The following is a 21,091-nucleotide window of genomic DNA, read 5'->3' on the forward strand; positions in this document are numbered from 1 at the left end:
GGACATCCGGGTCCTGGGTCCTGGGGCTCAATCCTCCATACTGCACCCGGTGCTCGTTACTGCAGACTCGGGTCTGAGGACTCGGTCCTCAGGGCTCCATCATCAGTACTCGGTACTGAAGACTCGGTGAACTCTCTCCGGTAATCGGTCCTTCCACGGCATTCGGTCCACAATCCTGGAGATCCCGTCCTCGGTATGGATCATTGACTCTGTGATACTACCTGGGATACTTGATATTCGGTATTCGGCCCTCGGTTCAATCACTGGTACTCGGTGCATCTTTGATACTCAATGTTCGGTACTCGGTCATCGGTGCTCTATACCAAGATCATGCATCATGTGGCCCTATCTGATCCTCGCAATCTCCGCCACCCCAGATCTGATATCCACCTTAAAGCCGAATTGTAGGCATCATCTTATACTCACCATCGCATTTCCCACCATCAAATACATCCCTTCATCATGAATGTGTCCCCAGACTCCAAGATTGAGATATCCTTCTGGATCTCTTGGGCCCCAACCATCGCCCATGAGGCGAGTGAATATACTGAACAGAAATTCAATGCGGACAAGATGGGAGGGGATCCGGTCATACCTTCTCCTCACCTAGACACCAATCTGGTGATGGCTTGTGATTGATTGGTCGATCGCCTCATCAAAGCATATCACAATCCCAGTGAGTCGGATTGCAGATCCGGATCTTCCATTTGATCATTCAGATTCCTCGATCACAGTTCAGATGCAGATCAATATTGCAAGATACAGCAAATTGATATCCCTGAAGGACACTTATCATCTCCTGAGTGGTTTGACATTCTCACAACTGTGGGGAATTATTCTAATGCTCACATGAGCATGCCCAGCCTTCAGCTGGAGTTCATGTATGATCCTGGGGTCATGATAGCATTTTCAGGAAGGATAGTCAGGCATGGGGTCCATGAAATAGCAGGGGATCGGGTTGCTTGGGCATGGTATATGAGGGATTCAGTCCATATTTATGCAGGTGTTCCTTCATGTGGATGGGCCATGATGGATTCGGTAAAGATTCCATTTGGTGAAACATCGGCCAAGGAAGGTCATTAGTATATTCATAAATTCCATACCTCTGAGAAAGCAATTGAGCCCTGACCGAATGTTGAGCATTGAATACTTTTGATCAGGTTGTAATCATTGAGTGTCAAGCACCGAGCATCACACGCCAAGTCAGTCCCGGGTCCCGACCACCCATAGCCAACCACTCAGGCCTGAGTACTGAGCACCGAGTAACACATTCCAACGTCCAGTATCACCGAGTTAATATCTGTCTTCCTAGGTCATCGGTCTATAAAATCGATAGTTCTATCGGCCCATCTGTCTATACAATCTACAGGTTGATCAGCCCATCTGTCTATTTAATGTACAATCTTATTGGCCCATCCAGTCTATTTAATTTACAGTCCTATCGGCCATCCGTCTATGTAATGTACAGTCCCATCAGCCCATCCATCTATACAATCTACAGGTTGATCGGCCCATCCATCTATTCAATTTACAGTCCCATTGGCCCATCCGTCTATACAATCTACAGGTCGATCGGCCCATCCATTTATATAATCGACAGTTTCATCGGCCCATCCGTCTATTTAATGTACAATCCCATCAGCCCATCCGTCTATACAATCTACAGGTCGATCGGCCCATCCGTCTATGTAATGTACAGTCCCATTGGCCCATCCGTCTATACAATCTACAGGTCGATCGGCCCATCCGTTTATAAAATTGACAGTTCCATTGGCCCATCCATCTATACAATCCACATGTCGATCGGCCCATCTGTCTATATGATGTACAGTCCCATTGGCCCATCCACCTATGCAATCGATAGTTCCATCTGCCCACTAGTCTACATCATTCAAATATCTTGGCCCTCCCATCTCTATCAAATCCCTTACACATAGTGGCAACATTGGCCCACCCATCAACATCGAGGATATTATGACATCGGCCCATGGTCCGCTGGCCCATTTAATATGGGATATTATGTCCCTTGGCTGGCCTGTCTAACACGGAGTTGTACACTGAATGAGCTCTGAAGGCAGTTCGACATGCGGAGACGCATGCATTGCCCCCCAATTGTGAGCCAGGCCACACATGTGCCTCATCCTGCAGTCTGAAGAATACCATAATTGGCAGTGTTGACACTGATTGGGTCTTCAGTAGAGTAGGTGTGGAAGAGATTACAATCTTTGATGAGAGTTACGGTGGTCCCTGAGTCAAGAATGATGGAGAAGGGGAGTGGGAGAGCACAAGCGACTTCATGATCAGGAAGTTCGGCAATGGACACAAATGAGACATCTTCGTACAAGCTGGCGATAGAAGCAGCCACAGCAGCAATGTGAGGTGAAGGAGCAGGAGGTATGACAGCAGGTACTGTGGGCACAGATGACGTAATAGCTGCTGCTGCTTAGCAATGAGTGTGGTCATGATCACCTTTGTTGCAACCTGACATGGTGCAGAAGACACCTTGTGGGTTATGCTTGTGCTTGCGCAGTCCAGTGATGGCATTGATACTGGCAACTGCAGTGGAAGATGGTGCAGCAACAGCATTAGCATACTCAGACCCAGGGCATGCAGATTGAATTGATTGTATATTGACATGATGTGCAGCTTTGGTGGTGATTCGTGACATGCAGGTCTTGAAGGTAAAAGTAGGCAGGGTAGAAGTGGATGATACTGTGATCTGATCATCATACATGCATTGCTCAAGTTGAGCTTTGTGTTGTTGCCAGATTGGTGTGAGCGGTAAACCCATGAGTAGGTTAAAGATTGCATCCACATCACCATATGGTGCCCCTGAGTCAATGAGGTGTTCTCATAAAGCAGCATGCTGCCCGATGAAATTTGACACATCTGCTGAGTCCTTCATGCATAGCACCTGCAACTGCTGGCGGATTTGATATTGTGAACTGATATCATTGTGATTGTAGTGCTCTTTGAGCGTTTCCCATGCTTTCCACACAGTAACAGTATGTGAGCAAGATACAAGTGCACTGACAGAAGGACTGAGACATCATGTGATTAGATCCTTAGCTTTCATGACATCCAGCAACCACAAGCGCATTAATGCTTTGTCAGAGGTGGTGACATTGAGTGGATCAGCAGCGGCAGGCATATGAGAAGGTTGACCAAGAAGGTCAGAAGGATTGGACTTGTTGTTGACATGACACCACAGGTCTTTGCACACGAGTGCGTACTGCATCTTAGTGGACAAACCAACATAGTTTTCTGACCCCAGTAGCTCGGGGATGTGATTGTATTTTCCCATGACAATGTTAGCAAAGGACTGACAAATTAATATGAGTGGCGGGATGATGCAACGAGAGGGGATAACTGTCATATCCTGTACCTCCAGATCCAGAATTCCGGATCCACTCCATTGAAGTCCGGTTCTCGTCCTGCTATTCCGCTCGGTGCTCCGCCTTCATCTCCGCACCCACCCCTAACTCCTTTTAGAATAACTATTGCTCCGGTTACCGGTTATGTCCTTTTCTGCTATGCTTACTGATCCGTCCATTCTTACTTCATTTCTGACTTCACTGCTTTGATCTGTCACACTTACTAATAGACTTTCCACATGCTTCATACATAGCCCTTACCTTTGCTGACTGATTTACTTACATGATACCTACAGTATATAAACCCCTGTAATACTCTGGAACTCCTTAGTTTGAATATCATCTTAGTTCTGCTCATTCCTGCAATCTCCAGACTTGAGTCTCATCTCTTGTCCACCTCCAAGTCTTAGGGGTTAAACCTTAGGACTACTTCTCCAGCTCTACCTTAGGGTAGTCTAACCTCTGTTCTGTTTCTACTCCGGACTTCTGTAGTAGCCTTACTCCATTCCCACATAGACTTCTGGAGTTCCGCCGAACTCCACCGACGTTTGTCCTCCAGAACTCCCTGGACTTCCATTGGACTTCCCCTCTGCCCACTGGAAATTAAGGGCACGTACTTGGGTAAGGGGCGCAGCACACAAGCTGAAGCCAAAGCCCTTTGAGTAGTCTTTCCCTTGAGCACGACCTTAACAATAACAACTTTTAAAGCTTTGGTTCCTGACTCAGTTCGAGTCGGGGCTCATAACCTGTTGGAAAAATAAGCTAATAGATGAGTCTCGGCATTGGTAAAAGAACCACTGTACATTGACAGTACCTAATAGACGAGTCTGGAAACAATTAATTGTAAGAGAGAGTGGGTGTGCAAATGGTTGAGATACATACCTCAGTGTTGGCGAAAGAACTGCTGAGGTATAAATAAACATAGACAGTGATATAATATAGTAAACAGAAAGAGTCCAAGATAATAACAAATGATAACAGACATTGGCGAGTTTTGTTACGCCGAAGTATAACACAGGCAAACAATAATCAAAAAGACCAAAGGTCTGTCGATACGTTCTAGACAGATGTCTAAAGAATGTCCAAGTTCAAGTAAAGACTAAGTACCGAAGAGGTAACTTAGAATCAAGTCAGATGTTCAGAGGAAAACCAGCGTAGGTTAAGCTGAAGAATCAGCGTCACCTAGCCAGGGTTTATATAGTATACTGGGTACAGGGTATGACGTAATAATAGGTATGTATCAGTAAGCACATGCATAAGCAATGAGGCGTCTGAGTAATACCAAACTAAATATAGCATGATAAGAGACATGCGTAGTAAGCATGGATCAAGGGAAAAAGAAGCACGATAAGCACAGCCGTAACAAGTTTACTTTCAACAACACTGAGTATTGCTGAGCATTTAACTGCAAGTTTAACTTAGTAGGGTAAGATACAAGGATGTCAAATGGACTCACCCCCCACCACTGTATAACAGACATGCTCTCTAGCATCAAGATAGTGGTATTGAGATAAAGGTGAAACTCCCTTGCCCATGGTGACTGAGGATCAATAGGTGACTCATCGAGATCACCTTCACTCTCATCACTGGACAACTCACAGAGGAGTACATTTACCTTACCCACCCTCGTTTTCTTTAGTGAAGAAGGGGCTCCATTTTCACCTAGGGAATAGTATGGGTATGCATAACCCATGGGGGTTCATGCTTGGGGTACCCACACCCCTACCCACACCCTTGGTCTGGGTTTGAAAGCAAATACCCAATTCAAAACTCCGAGTAGGCTATGCAGATGGCATGCAAACTTAAAGTCTAAAAACTACTGTTGCAATCATCACACCATGCACCCCACTTTTATCTCAAGCACTGCCAAGTGTATTACAAAACTAACAGATAAAGCAAAGGCTGCACTAGATGAGAGGCAGGGAAGGCCCATCAAAAAAATGCAAGAATGATGATGCTGGTACTAGTGTGACCAGCACCCAGCCCAAGAAGGTCAAGTCAACCCAAGAACATGGTAAAGAAATTGAAGAAGCACCTCCCAGAGTCAGGGGGGACCCACAAAGGCAGCCAGTGGTTCACACCAAGGAAGAAGAAGAAGATGCATTACATTGAAATGCAATCATCATCAGTTATGATGCAAGTGAAGATGCTAACACCAATGACAACAAGCAAGCAAGCACAGATGAAGAAGCAAGTGCAGACAAGGAAGAGAGCACAGAAGACAAACTCAGTAAGCCACATTGCAAGTCTAAAGCACAAGCTAACATTAGTGATCAATAGAAAGATTGATGAAGGAATGGATCTCACTGATCTATGCATTTTTTGATCCTACCCCTATGATTGAGACAATTGATGGCTGTCAAGCACATTCCTTCAAGTGCTTGGCCAAGGGGTACAAGGCTAAGGTCTGGCAGCTTCCTTGATAAAAAGATGCACGCTCCATGGGGAACATGTGTGTAAAGTCTTGCTGGGGCAATGAAGTCATGGCAGCCACAGATGACACCAAGCATGCTGATGAAGTTCATATGAAGATTGTTAGCAGTGTTCTGAAGGATGGATCAATTACAACTGCATTCAAATGAAAAGGGAAGGGTAAGGTAATGTACTCGCATCATCAGCATACCAAGACTGAGATGAAGTAGGATGACAGCTTGACAGATATGTTGTGATGTTGATGTAGTTACTTTCAGAGCAGAAATCACGTGCTGCTAGACTGGTGTTTGCCAAGACTAGACAACAAATCACTAAAATGGCAAAGGCACATTGTTGATCAGTTGGATGCATGCACAAAGCTAACCAACTCACCAGGAATACAATGGGAAACTCAATTTTACCACTGACAGATGGACATCACCAAACCACTGCACCCTTGTAGCACTGTTAGTGCATCTTGAGCACAATGGAATCCCACTAAGCATACCATTAGACATTGTTGAGGTTCCCAAAGTGAGCACTCGACTCACCAAGTTAGACTAAATGCGGTGTCTAACTGATTATCAGTCCCATACTGGGAAAGAGCTTGCAGCGGCATTTGAACAAGTCCTAAAATATTATGGAATAACAGATAAAGTGAGTACACAATGATACCATCATAAGACGCACAATAGGACTCACCAAGTGATAGATCCTCAGTATCACATGTGATAATGCATCCAACAATACAGTGATGCTCAAAAGGCTGGTGATCATGCTCCCTGATTTTGGCGGTAAGGCAGCTCACACACAGTGCTTTTTGCACACTGTCAATCTTGTTGCAAAAGTGCTCATATGAGAGTTTGATGTCAAACTGAAGGGTAAGATGGATGAAGTGAACATCTACAATGGTGGCTTGAGTGATGATGAGTCTGTGGAACTTGACGTCGACATGGATGTTGAAGAGAACAGTGAAAGTGATGATCCAGTGGATGATACTAATGGCCTTGTCGATGAAATGGAACTGTTGATGAATGACAAGTGCAAGAAACTGCAAGTGAACATTCGGCCAGTTAAGTTAGTACTGGTTAAGGTCAGTACATCACAAAAGAAAGTACCTTAGCTGATGTATTGTGCAGCTTCAGACACTTGCATTCAAGGTCATCAATTCCACTAACAAGCTCCTCCCTGCTTAGCACAGCATCCTGTAAGACCATAAAATGCCAGTTATGAACATCCCATGAGATGTTGCAACTCGTTGGAATTTAACCTTTGATATGTTGCACTACACATGAAAACATTGCAAAGCAGTTGATGTGATTACACAGTGGAGAGACATGGGATTGAGGGATCTTGAGTTGTTGGATTATGAGTGGTTGATTGTTGGCCAGCTGTGAGACATTCTGAAGGTGTGTGGAGTAGGTGCAAGTTTGGCTGTGTGTACTGACCTAAATCAGACTCCTAACCAGATCCTCAAAGACACTACTTCATTCTTTTCTCAGTCAACTCCCAACCTTGCTATGGTCATTCTGGCCATGGCCTTGATTGATGATAAGCTTACTGCTGACTCCAAGAACTACAAATATCAACCCTCAATTTGCAGTGCTGTTGGACTTGCAAAAAAAACCTTGACCCAGTACTGTTAGGTACCTGTGCTGGGCTCAAGAAGCAGAGGGGTTGGGGCTTGGCTTCAGCTCTTGCGCTGCGCCCTTAGCCGAGTACGTGCCCCGAATTTGGAGCAGGTCCGACGTTGTCCGACGATAGGACAAGTGGTCTGCTTTGGTCCGCTTTGAGGGCCAGGGAGGTAAGTGCTAATAGTGGCGGGCCAACTAGGAGTGGAGCGGAGAAGGTGGAGGATAAGGCGGAGGGTGGATAGGAGCAAGGGAGATGATTGGTAGGGGTGGAGAAGTAAAGGGGGAGACTTAGAGCACGGCTCTAAGTTGGAGCAGAAAGTCAGAGGTGACAACAAGATGAAACTTGTGTCCAGAGGAGGCAAGGTCCTACTGAGAATTCTCACAAGTAGTAACTACAAGAAGACAAGTAATTGTTAGGTACCGTGCCGACTCAGGAAGCAGAGGGGTCGGGGCTTGGCTTCAGCTCTTGCGCTGTGCCCTTAGCCGAGTACGTGCCCCGAATTTGGAGTGGGTCTGATGTTGTCCGACGATAGGACGAGTGGACCACTTGGGTCCACTTTGAGGGTCGGGGAGTAAGAGCTACTAGTGGCGGGCTGACTAGGAGTGGAGCAGAGAAGGCGGGGAGTGATGCAGAGGGTGGATAGGAACAAGGGGAATGTTCAGTAGGGTTGGGGAAGGCAGAGGATAATGTGGAGGGACAAAGGAGAATATTTGATAGGGGAGGAGTAATAAGGGAAAGACTTAGAGCATGGCTCTAAGTCGGAGTGGAGGGTCGGAGGGTCGGAGGTGACAACAAGTTGAGACTTGTGTCCAGAGGAGGCAAGGTCCTACTGAGAATTCTCACAAGAGGTAACTGCAAGAAGACGAGTAATATTAAGACTGCCAAAAATATCTAAGTACATGATATGTTATATACTTCTATGTATGAGGCAGTGACCAGGATAACTATGTTGTAAAGCTATGTACCAAGGATATAATTTGTAAGTGCTTACACAGGTGAAGACACATGTCGGAGTGGATATCGATATGTATGTGTCGGATCAGCGATCGAGCTGGTAATAGGAATTACCGGTGATCCGGAAGTAAGGGTCTATGTACCGAAAGGGAAAGCATATATCTAAAAGGGGAAAGAGGTCCAGTTGAATGGAGATGTTATGGAAGGGGACCGGTTGAGCGGTTGAGCAGAAGCGTAGGGTGCAATGCGGACTTGTGATTGGATGGAGCAGAGGATGGATGGAGTGGAGGGGGTCGGAAAGTGGAGCGGATATTGATATTAGAGCGGTCAGATCAAGTATATGACAGTAATATTAAGACTGGAGACAATATCTAAGTACAGGATATGCTATATACTTCTAAGTATGAGGCAGTGGTCAGGATAACTATGTTGTAAAGCTATGTACCAAGGATATAATTTGTAAGTACTTACACAGGTGAAGACATAAGTTGGAGCAGATATCAATATGTACGCATCGGATCAGTGATAGGGCGGTAAGAGGAATTACCAGTGATCCGGAAGTAAGGGTCTATGTATCGAAGAGGAAAGTATATATCTAAAAGGGGAAAGCGGTTCCAGTTGAATGGAGACGTTATGGAAGGTGACTGGTTGGGTGGTCGAGCAGAAGCATAGGAGCGGAATGCAGACTGTGATTGGATGGAGCAGAGGATGGATGGAGTGGAGGTGGTCAGAAAGCGGAGTGGATATTAATATTGGAGTGGTCGGATCAGGTATATGACAGTGGAGAAGACTTGTGTGGATTGTGGATATGTGTCATATTCCATACCTCTGGACCCGGAACTCTGGATTCTCCCTCATGAAAGTCCAGGTTTCCATCCTTTTCTCTGTCCTATTGTCCACCCGGCACTCCGCCTTCATCTCTGTACTCACATCTATCTCCTTTTAGAATATTGCTCTCCAGTTACTGGTTGTACACCTTTCTGTTTTGCTTACTGATACTGTCCTGTCTTCACTTCATTTCCGACTTCATTTCTTTGATCTGTTATACACATATTAATAGACTTCCCATATGCTTCAGGCATAGTTTTTACTTTGCTGACTGATTACTTACATGATACCTACAGTATATAAACTCCTGTAAAACTCTGGTACCTCCTCAGTTCAAATATCATCTTAGTTCTGCTCATTCCTGCTTCTCCAGACTTGAGTCTGATCTCCTGTCCACCTCTGAGTCTTAGGGTTAATCCTTAAGACTATATCTCTGGCTCTACCCTAGGGTAGTCTAACTTTGTTCCATTTCTACTCCGGACTTGTCCGAAGTAGTCTTACTCTATTCACTCCTAGCCTTCCAGGAGTTCTACTGAACTCCCCCTGTGTCTGACCTCCGGAACTTACCCGGACTTCCAGTCAGACTTCCCCTCTGCCTCTCAGAAATTAAGGGCATGTACTTGGGTAAGGGGCACAGTGCACAAGCTGAAGTCAAGCCCTTTGAGTTACTCTTCCCTTGAGCACGACCTTAACAGAAGCAGAGAATGCCCGTGTCCAGCAAGTGAACCAAGAGAAGGAAGAGAAGACCCAGAAGGGCATTGAATGAGTTGCCACTGCACAGGAAAAGCTCTCTCTTCAGCAGACCAACACCTTGGCTCCAAAGAAACCACATCCTTGTCCCATTCTTCATGGTGGAAAGGCAACTCCAGCAAGCACTCCCTCTGAAGCTGGACCTCTAGCTGTCAATCAATCAAGTAAAGAACCAGCTGGTGTGGATGGTGGAGCCAGTTTGCAAGGTCAGGGAGATGCAGTGGAAAAGCTTCAAGTTGATGAAGCTGATGAAGATCCTGGAGCAATGCAAGGAAAGAGGAAATGTATGCAGAAAACAGTGCATCATGATGCTGTCAACGTCTATCCTCATTTCCAAGTCAACATCAGATGCTGATGTGAAGTCAAGTCCGCATGCATCACATGACTTAATTGGCAAAGGCAGAACTCTGGCACAAGTACTTTGATCATAAACCACCATGTTGTTACTGACCACACCCACACTCTTCTATTGGAACCTACTCAATGATTTTACCAGTGATTTGAAGCAAGCATACATAGGTGCTATCACAACATGGGCCCAGAGGGTTCACAAGGTAAATATCAAGAAGAATTCCCACTCAGTGAAAATGCCAAAAAGCCTGGCAACATCATCTCTCAATCAGTCCACCAACACAGCACTCTCACAACTCACCAGGGCAACAATGGCTGCAAGCACTGCAACTCCTTCACCAGGAACTCCAACTAACTTAGTCTTTAGCAACAATTCAATTCAAAGGGTGCAGGATGCTTTCCAGATGAGGATGATCATCCCAAGTATATGGCAGCACATGCACTTGTAGGAATTAAAAAGCCTAGTGGTTTGCAGAATGTTGTGGTGCCAGTTGTGTATTTAAAATTTAACCTCTGATTTAATTCTAAGTACTTTGTAGGACATCATTGAGGTTAGGAGCAGTTTACTCACACTGCCTCTGCCTCTGCCTTCACAACATGATCATAATGCCCTTCTCAAAATGGAGCATGTTAACATCACTATGGGCTTCAGCAACAATTCTGCTCAAGATCTTATGTTCTTGGAGGATATGGAGGGTGATGGTGATGGTGATGATGGTAATGAGGATTCAGTCATTGAAGAACACTCCAACCCTGCTCAAGCAAGTAAGTGGACAACGATAATGGTATGTTAATAAAATGATGCACTATGTGGTACTCAATAACTCTTTAGATGAACATGGAAGTCATCAATAATGATTCTGATGAGGCTCCACCCACCAAGCACATCAAAACAGAAACCAGACTGAAGCCTGAAAAGGGCACCAGAGAAGTCATGAAGGTGAAATAGAAGAATAGTGACCTCCCAGCTGACTGCCTCGACAACAACACATGGTGTGGCATTTTCATTCCCACTGTCGCCCATGCTGCTGGTGGAGACAACATTGATCCATGGCTCATCAAAGATGATGCCCTCATTCCAATCCTAAAGGAAGCTTGGACAGTCATTTATGATGGAAAGCCATCATTGATGAGCCAGACCATTGTCCCAGGAAGTGTGGTCTATCAAGTTGTAAGTCTCACAAACTATCTCCCTGATCAATAATTGATATTCTTTCATGTAGACAAAGCAGCGCTAAAGTGAATGGCATGGTGGATTTGGCTCTGCAGCTGTCATGATGTTCATGACATTCATGGCAGCTGACCCACTTTATGATGACATGGACAGTCATTGTGGGGTTCAGTTGCTATTGTGATATCAGTGCTACTGCAGCCAATTCAAGTGTGTTTGACCCTATAGGGGAAGCAGTGCAATGCAAACCATGAACAACAAGTTGTATTGTCCAACCTAATAGTTGATGTCAATGCCGATGCTGATGCTGACTCAGCTGAGCAAAGTGGAGCAAAGTGGAGCAAAGTGGAGCGGTTCTGAGCATTCCTGAGTGATGAATGAGTGGAATAGAAGAGGTGTGTGTGTAGTATGATGAGCGAACATTTAAGAGAGTTGGCCGACGACTCAATGAGAAATCACACAAGAAATTGTTCCAAGTGAGAATTTGCTAGAGAAACTACTAAGAACATGGGTGGAATATATAGTAAATGAGACTAAGCGATGAAGGGGAACTTTGGGTCGCTTAAGATGCCTCATGGATTGCTAAATACTCGATTCTCTGTGTCCATGTAATAAGGTGTGAGGTGGGGCGATAAAAGGCTGATAAGCGGTCCGATTATGCAAATGGGGATGGAAAGCGATCAAAGTAAAAGATATATGTACCAGTAGATGACAGGCCAATGACATGAGACAATGGACAGTGACCAATTGCGTGTGCAGACAATGTCCGACTTGGATCGATTGTGACCGACTGGGCTGATCATCGGCTGATGTCGATGTGGAGTGGCAGTGTGGGAAAGTGGGTCAGAGAGGATCGGAAAGATAGGGGATACTAGCTCAGTAGCAATCGGCTTCCTACACCATGCTGATTTCACTGATTTTTGGCTTGACAACAACAGGTGGCTATTTGCAAACATCAAATCAGATGACAAAAAGGTTTGTCACATCCAATTGTGTTTGTGTCTGTCATATTCTGACCAATTTTCCATCCTGGAGCTGTGGACAGGAATGTGGCAGTTCATTTTCATCCTGCAAACATTTGCAGCACACCTCAACTATACACAAGGCCACAGCTTCATCCCATCACTTATGAGCAAGGAGCAATCTTGTCAAACAGCCCTTGTGCTCTCCTGAGCAGCAGTGATTATTTTCATGACTAATTTTAATCATCATGCTTATTTTTACCTAGGTCAAGCATGCTCTTCATCTTCTGTCAACCAAACAGATGAGCTTTGAGGTCAAGTCCACCATTGCCAAGGGCAAGAAGAAGGCAACACAAAAGGGCAAGGCTTCAGCTGCCAACAGGGAACAGTGGACTGCTGTGATCAGCAAGAACAAGACTTTTTCAGAGCCACTGTGGGGATACAACATCTCAATGTTTTTGCAGGCAATCAATCACATTCCCTCCAGCAATATGAAAACCATCATCAAACAGGTGCAACAATACATGAAACCCACCACCACCCATGATGGATGGTCAAAGAGGGCAGAACGTCAGAACGGGGGTCCTCCGAAGGAGGACCAACGGACTACTAGGTGAGCACGGGGAAGTCAGGCGGGGGTTGTTCCTCCCAACAGAAGAGAGGTTGAAGGCTACTGTGGTCGGAAACACAGTAGAAGTGGAGCAGAAAGGACTGCTCGGACAAGTCTGAAGCAGAGCAGAATGAAGGGGACAGATGTAGCAGGGTGCTGGGATCAGTTCCGACGTGTGGGAAAGGCAGCTGATGTGCAGGGAGTCAGATGAGCAGAGGAATGGAGGAATGGAGGGATGGGGGAACAGCAGAACAGCAGAACAGTGGAACAGTGGAACAGTGGAACAGTGGAACAGTGGAACAGTGGAACAGTGGAACAGTGGAACAGTGGAACAGTGGAACAGTGGAACAGTGGAACAGTGGAACAGTGGAACAGTGGAACAGTGGAACAGTGGAACAGTGGAACAGTGAACAGTGGAACAGTGGAACAGTGGAACAGCAGAACAGCAGAACAGCAGAACAGCAGAACAGCGGGGAAGAGACCAACCTAGGGAGTCAATCCCCTAGGTTGGCAAATAGGAGTTGACTCAGGTTAAGCCTAAGTCAAAGGACAGAAGAGCAGGACTTAGAAAAGGTGATATTCAGACTAAGGATCTACAGACAGATGTACATATGTTCATATACTCTAAGTAAGTAGCATAGCATAGCAGAAGGCTATGTGCTGAGTGTACAGGATTACAAGAGAGATGACTGAGACATACAAAAAGAGGCTTGGAGAATAGTATGTACACGATGGATCAGAAATCACTTGGGTATAGGGATTACTGGTGATCCAAAAAGCGGAACTATGATACTAAATGGAGATAGGACCAGTTGAGTGGTTCCTAGTCTAGGAGTGGACCAGGTGAGGCGGTCGAGCAGACTAATCATCGGGTGGGGCAACACAAGCAGAACTGAAGGAACCAAGCAGGTTGGAAAAGCGGAGGGAGTAGGAATAGGATTGGGCAGACCGATAGGGCGGAGAAGCGGAACCCCAGATAGGGTCGGATGGTAGGGATATGGTGTCGGAGGAAATAGGGGTAGTGTCAGAGGAGTGGAGCGGAGTTGGGCAGGAGGTAGCAGGGCTAGTCCTGCTGAGGTGCACTTCATGCATTGTCAGAGAAGGAGGGATGGAGCGGACGGCAAAACAGGGGGTCAGACCAGGGGTGGGGATGTTCACAGGTGGTATTGGAGGTGCCCGGATCCGGTATATGACAGATGCCCAAGATGAGGATATTGATGAAGAGTATGCTGACATCTTTGCCTTTCATTGAAGGTGTTTTTTTGTACTGATTCTATGTGCACCACTGACAACTCTCTACAAAGGTGATGCAGTCTTCAATGTTTCTCTCCTGGCGCTTCATCTCAGGTACTTCCTCCTATTCCTTCAGAAGTACCGCCATTCAGCTCATTTATAGTGTTGTATAGCCTTTGTCCTCCTCCCTTCAAACAAGTCCGACCAATGCTGGTGTTCACTTGTGCTTCATCAACATCATGGTAAATTTTGCTACATTTTTTGTGTTATCTGAGTCATTCAAACTGTCTGCAAGTCGCTGCTGTCACTCTTGCTACAGTTCCTTGCTTGCTTTCTGTCCTATTGCTGCCCATTCTTGCCGCCTCTCACTTTTTTCACCATCATACTGCTGCAATTCTAATGTTTTCATTGCTTATATCACCCTTGCACTACCCTTTAGTTTGTCTGTCTGAATGAGTGTCTTAATCCCCTCTTTACCATTGCTTGCAATCCACGAGTTTTGTTTTGGAATTAGCGCATTAAGATATGGTCAAGTCAAAAATCAAGAATTTGGATCAAATTATTTTAAGAGTGTCTGTCTTAGCGCATTTAGACTTGATTTGTTCTTGAATTGCTCTAAGCCTCATTCAAGTGTCTTTAAGAAAAGCTTAAGTAACATACACTTTTCCTGATGAAGATCCTACCATGAATCAAATTCACCAGTGCCTCAACCCATAACCAACTAATATATCCTCTCTATTGCTCATCAACATGAGATCAATGGTTTAACCCTAGGACCTCAGTCAACCAGAAAATTATGACCTGCCAGAAGATCCCATGCACACCAACTCTAACACAGGAAACCCAAGACATGTTCCTGTCTCACCAGCCCTTCTGGACACTCATATCTTAACCTATTGCACATCCTACTTGATTTCTGTTAGGTCTGTGCAAGCAGCTGAGCACATGTTATTTGCCTCATAGTCAGTTACATACACACAAGTCTACTTATAGTCACCCCCTCTTTGACAAATCACCCATCTAAAACAGCTGGTGGGAACAGTGGATTGATGGGGGCATGCCCTACATCAATGCATTTGGGGATTTGAGTCAGGATTTGAGTCAGGGTTGGGACATGGGGTCCCAAGACTAGACAGTACTGTCCTACATAGAGTTTCACTCTCAATGGACAAAAAATTGGAATAAAAAAAAAACCTATTAATTCCAGGTTAATAATGGTTACAAATTAGTCGCGCTGCAACTGCCTTGTTCTTCAATTCACTTCAACACTCTAGATAAATGCAATAGGATACACTAGGTAAGTTGTAGTCAAAAACACATGAAAGGGGCATGCATCTGGGCCGGACAGGCACAACGCCAAAATGATTCCAACTTAGTTTTAAAATCCAAATACCACATCACTGAAAACCAAGATCTATGATAAACCCTTATATACACATTATAATCCCAACAATACCTATAATCAGATAAAATATGGCACTGCAGAAGCCATAGTCTTGTATAGGGATATACTGTTATCCCTTATGACCAATCTTTATCACAATAACCTGTGTCTGGCATTAGTTGAATGAATTTGACTGTGTAAAAACTAAAACAGATTGAAAAACATGCTTGATATGTTTATAGTATGTAGTTTCCATGCTTCAGACCATTGTTGCCGGTTGTGCAGCTTATTTACGGATGCTTGATTAGTGATTAATTTATATCATATTTAGACAGACCTGCCAGTCACATCAGGTTATATATACACCTACATTGTTATCCTCCTCAAGTAACAACAATCATGATGACCTATATTTAGCATTAATTGGATGAATCTAGGTATGATAATACTGAAACTTAGTTTTTAGCAGTAGCAATCACGTCCAATGTCATATACCGGATCCAAGCACCTCCAATACCACCTGTGAACATTCCCACCCCTGGTCCGATCCCCTGTTTCCCCGTCCACTCCATTCCTCCTTCTCTAACAATGCACGAAGTGCATCTCAGCAGGATTAGCCCTGCTACCTCCGCCCAACCCCATTCCGCTCTTCCAACACTACCCCTATGTCCTCTGACATTATACCCCTTCCATTCGACCTTATCTGGGGTTCCACTCCTCTGCCCTATCAGTCCACCCAATCCTACTCCTACTCCCTCCACTTTTCCGACCCACTCGGTTCTGCTCATCTTGTCCCACCCAACTATTAGTCCATCTGACCGCCTCACCGGTCCACTCCTAGACTAGGAACCACTCAACTGGTCCTATCCCCATTTAGTATCATAGTTCCGCTTTTCAGATCACCGGTAATCCCTATACCCTAGTGATTCTGATCCGTCGTGTACATACTGTTCCCCAAGCCTTATTCTCGTATGTCTCAGTCATCCTATTGTAATCCTGTACACTCAGCACATAGCCTTCTGCTATCCTATGCTCATCACTTAGAGTATATAAACATGTGTACATTTGTCTGTAGATACTCAGTCGGAATATTACCTTTTCTAAGCCCTGCTCTTCTGTCCTTTGACTTAGGCTTAACCCAAGTCAAACACCTGTTTGCTGACCTAGGGGATTGACTCCCTAGGTCAGCCACTTCCCTCCTCCTCCACTTCTCCATTCCTCTGCTTCTCTGTTCCTCTGCTTCTCTGTTCCTCTGCTTCTCCGTTCCTCCGCTTCTCCATTCCTCCGTCCCCCCATCCCTCTGCTCCTCCACCCCTCCGTTCCTCCGCTCGTCCGACTTCCCGTGCATCAGAACTAAACCCCACACTCTCGCATCCGTCCCCTCTGTTCTGCTCTGCTTTGGTTAGCATTAGCAATCACGTCCAACCTGATAGTGTATGAGACTAGTGCATCCAAATACTGTCAATGGTTCTCATGTGTCTGGCAGACGGAGTAAGTAAAGTTGTTCCATGTCTAAACCAATGAAAAATACCAGACATAAATTATCTTATAGAAAGTTTCTGACACCATGAGTCTTCGTTTACTAAAGTGAAAGATATGTTATGTTTTGCTATATGTAACATAGATGGGTAATTGCTTCATAAGAGCAATACAGTTTTGATGTCCCAGTGCAAACAATTTGTTGAGAACCAGCTAATGAATGACAAACAGGTATTGTATCCTCAACTATACAATGCCAAATTACCATTGCAATGTGATGCACATATATCATGATAAACCAGGAACAACTCACAATGCTATTGTTTGTAATTTTGGGTAGCTTTACCCGTGGGACACATACAAATCACATAGTATGTACTACTTATACAAGTAGGAAGTATTATATGTAGGAACCATAGCAACAGTGTCATTGATGGGGAGACGGTGGAAGGGGAAAGATGGAAGAGGGACAGAGACAGAAATGGTAGCTGAGGGAGGGAGACAGCAGAGGGAAGGAGATGGAAAAGGGAAGAAGATGGAGACGGAGATGGCAGAGGGAAGGAAACGGCAGAAGGAGGCAGAAGGCAGAAGGGGGGACATGGTGTAAGGAGGGAGATGGCAGAGGAAGGGAGACAGAGACGACAGAGAAAGGGAGATGGAGATGACAGAGAGAGGGAGGTGGAGATGACAGAGAGAGAGACAATAGAAGGAGGGAGATGGAAATGGAAATGGAGACGGAGATGGAGACAGTAGAAGGAGGGAGGCAGTAGAAGGAGGGAGGCAGAGATGGCAGAAGGAGAGAGATAGCAGAGGTGAGGGAGACAGTAGAGGAAGGGAGATAGCGAAGGAAGGGAGAAGCATTGCAAGTTTGGAGCCAATTAGGCTTGTCCAGCCCATGTCCGAGCAACTGACAACTGTTCAACCCTTTGGGGGTGATAAACAGACACATATTTGCGACCGAAAACTTTGCTAATATGCAATATAATGAGATGGAGGACAAAGAGCAGCGGCAGACTACTCACTAGTTCCACCATAGTAAAATATCATCTACTTCATTTGCTGCATCTTGTGTTGGGGGAAGCTCAAAGAAATCAACAATATGGTTATAGAAAACTTTGCTGTTGAAGTCATCATCCATGATCCGCCACAAGCTAGCATGGGACAAAGCAAAGCAAAGCTAAGCCATCACATTAACAATGCAAGGTGCCAATCAGAAGTCATACTTTATACCTGGACAGTGGCATATGCAATTGCCCGCGGTTGAGTGGATTTCATGTTGAGTAGCCCTGCGACATCACAATGTGTGTGCCACTCGCCACTTGTCCAAATCCTTCGGCACTTTGAATGTCCATGTGCAGAAACCTCATTAGAACTGGTCTGCTCTGGGTCATCAAGCTCTGTAGAGGTGGGAGATGTAAATATGGCTTTAAATGTCTGTAGCTCATTTCAGGAAAGTGCTGATCATCTGCACAGCAAATCATACCTTTAATAGCAACTTCCCTTTAAATAGGCCATCTCTAGGATTCCTAGCGTTGTAATGTCCATCATACAAGAGTGTCGGCCAAGAGTAAGCTGTCACCCTATAATCAGGGTGGTAGTCCCAAATATATTGTTGAACACTGCTAAATTGGTCAACAAAGGTGTTGCCCAACAAACAAAACTTACTCAGAGTTGTTCCAGTCGTGATTGACAGGACATAGAAGCCTTCCTGTTGCATTGTTGTAGAAACCATGGCCAGTCTTGTCATAAGTGTAAAGAATGGGGTCTGGTGGTGGGGTACACTCTGATAACCAAGAAATGACAAGTGTCTTGAGTTTCATTGTATCATCTGCCCTAGCTGAATCAGCTTCTTTATTCAGCTAGAAGAAAGTGTTATTTAAGCAAGGCCTACTCATTGCAATGTCTCACCTGGCTGTACACAAATGCCAGGTCATGGTCCTTGTCATATCCCATACCTCCGGATCCGGAATTCTGGATCTACTTCATTAAAGTCCAGTCCTCCATCTTTCTGCTATTCCACTGATCCCTCCATTCTTACTTCATTTCCGACTTCACTGCTTTGATCCATTACACTTACTAATAGACTTTCCACATGCTTCATATATAGCCCTTACCTTTGCTGACTGATTTACTTACATGATACCTACAGTATATAAACCCCTGTAATACTCTGGAACTCCTTAGTTTGAATATCATCTTAGTTCTGCTCATTCCTGCAATCTCCAGACTTGAGTCTCATCTCTTGTCCACCTCCAAGTCTTAGGGGTTAAACCTTGGGACTACTTCTCCAGCTCTACCTTAGGGTAGTCTAACCTCTGTTCTGTTTCTACTCCGGACTTCTGTAGTAGCCTTACTCCGTCCCCAAATAGTCTTCTGGAGTTCCACCGAACTCCACCGACTTCTGTCCTCTGGAATTCCCCGGACTTCCGTCGGACTTCCCCTCTGTCCCCCGGAAATTAAGGGCACGTACTCGGGTAAGGGGCGCAGCGCACGAGCTGAAGCCAAAGCCCTTTGAGTAACCTCTCCCTTGAGCATGACCTTAACAGTCCTCAACCAATGACTTTGTTAGTTTATGTATAGATGGGCATGATACAAGAAGTTTCTTGAATGATCTGTACCGTCTATTATCACTAATAGAAGTTAACTGTTAGCTTTAGTCACTGGCAATGGAAAATGACTTACTCGGGATCCTCAGACTCGAACTTGTCTGCATTGTATTCGCTGACAGCACCAAGTACCATATGTCGATCATGTTCCACAACTAATTGTCCAATATAACTGGTCAGACAAACTAGTCGTCGAATTGCTCTACCCTCAATATGGCAGTGGTTACTGCAGTTAAATCAATAGCATGGACACGTGTTTGAAGGTCGGACACACCTTTTCTCTTTGCAAGGTTCCTTGCGGAGCACTTCATTTTGCGCCTGAAGAACATCAATTTGTCTCTTCAAGGGAGCTACAATATCAACAGGTAAGTTATTGTCTGAGAGGGGAGTCTGCGACATCTGAAATAGACCTCACGTTTGAAAAGCATGGAGTGGAGGAACAAGAAAATTTCATTATAGCCTGAGTAATATAAAGGAATCAGCGCACATTCAAGTTTGATCCAATGTTAATTCACACCGCGTATAAGATCTTGCCGATTTACGTGTCGGTAGACTGTTCAGAACTAAATGGTAGATGAACATCAAAAAACGGGGATAAATACTTCGGAAACAACTTGAAGTTTTCCATATCCTGGAACTAGGGCAAGCCATACACACCCTTAATACATTTGTGACTAAGTTATGTCAGCAATGGAGAGCTAGATGGGACACACACCAGCATTGTTCTCCCCTGGCACTGCTCCATGCACTGTAGTGGCCTAGCCCCAAGTCATAAATTCCAGATTGAATGTGGCCGTTCTAACAGTTCTGATTCCAGGGGGGGAAACCATGAGCAAAAGAATTCATGAGCCACTGTCACATTCAAAGTGAAAGACGCTTGACTCCGATCAAGACTCTGTGAGTGCCAGTTCAATATTGGCAATACCACTGCTTCAAAATACTTACCTGCAGTTGCATGCAGGATCAGAGGAGTTTTGGACTTGATATTACAAATGCGCAGTGCACAGCACCAATGCCTGCCACTGAAGTGCTGCCACAGAAACGTAGGAAGCTAGGAAGGGCAGTTGAGGGTATGGGGAGTTCAGTACAGTCCCTTGAAGTTCTCCTGAAGGTTGCAGAAGCCATTGAAAAACAAACAACAGTTCTTTGGCAGATCTGCAATGCAGTGAAAAGCGTAGAATTTGAAGCTCAATGATGGATGCGATTGCTAGAGAAGATAGGATAATATTTGTATCCAGTACAAGAATAGTATAGCCTGCCATGATGTTCAATGATGGTGAAACTGCAGACAGTCATCAACGAGCAGCTAGAGGTTGAAGGAATCGTGGAACAAGAGTCGCTG

General features: G+C 45.0%; 4 protein-coding genes across 4 annotated transcripts; 3 read left to right on the top strand and 1 right to left on the bottom strand.

Moving 5' to 3' along the window:
- Positions 1-804: 804 nt before the first annotated feature.
- Positions 805-1,083, top strand: EDB91DRAFT_1053398 (uncharacterized protein; the record flags this gene model as incomplete). The annotated part of the gene is made up of 1 exon (XM_041313748.1): positions 805-1,083. A coding segment is annotated over one exon (279 nt), but the record flags the coding sequence as incomplete, so codon positions are not given.
- A 6,169-nt stretch (positions 1,084-7,252) lies between these two features.
- On the top strand, positions 7,253-7,426 carry EDB91DRAFT_1007444 (uncharacterized protein; the record flags this gene model as incomplete). The annotated part of the gene is made up of 1 exon (XM_041312347.1): positions 7,253-7,426. A coding segment is annotated over one exon (174 nt), but the record flags the coding sequence as incomplete, so codon positions are not given.
- A 3,498-nt stretch (positions 7,427-10,924) lies between these two features.
- Positions 10,925-13,054, top strand: EDB91DRAFT_1248463 (uncharacterized protein; the record flags this gene model as incomplete). The annotated part of the gene is made up of 3 exons (XM_041322943.1): positions 10,925-11,089; positions 11,137-11,244; positions 12,704-13,054. The coding sequence occupies 3 exons, from the start codon at positions 10,925-10,927 to the stop codon at positions 13,052-13,054; spliced, it is 624 nt and encodes a 207-aa protein (XP_041177101.1).
- Positions 13,055-18,021: 4,967 nt separating this feature from the next.
- Positions 18,022-18,963, bottom strand: EDB91DRAFT_1053375 (uncharacterized protein; the record flags this gene model as incomplete). Its single annotated transcript, XM_041313744.1, has 5 exons — positions 18,022-18,112; positions 18,166-18,320; positions 18,374-18,577; positions 18,627-18,762; positions 18,809-18,963. The coding sequence occupies 5 exons, from the start codon at positions 18,961-18,963 to the stop codon at positions 18,022-18,024; spliced, it is 741 nt and encodes a 246-aa protein (XP_041177102.1).
- Between the last annotated feature and the right edge of the window lie 2,128 nt (positions 18,964-21,091).

This window comes from Suillus paluster (genome assembly GCF_016628075.1).
Source record: "Suillus paluster strain FC165 chromosome Unknown EDB91scaffold_26, whole genome shotgun sequence".
In the NCBI taxonomy this organism is placed as follows: Eukaryota; Fungi; Basidiomycota; class Agaricomycetes; order Boletales; family Suillaceae; genus Suillus; species Suillus paluster.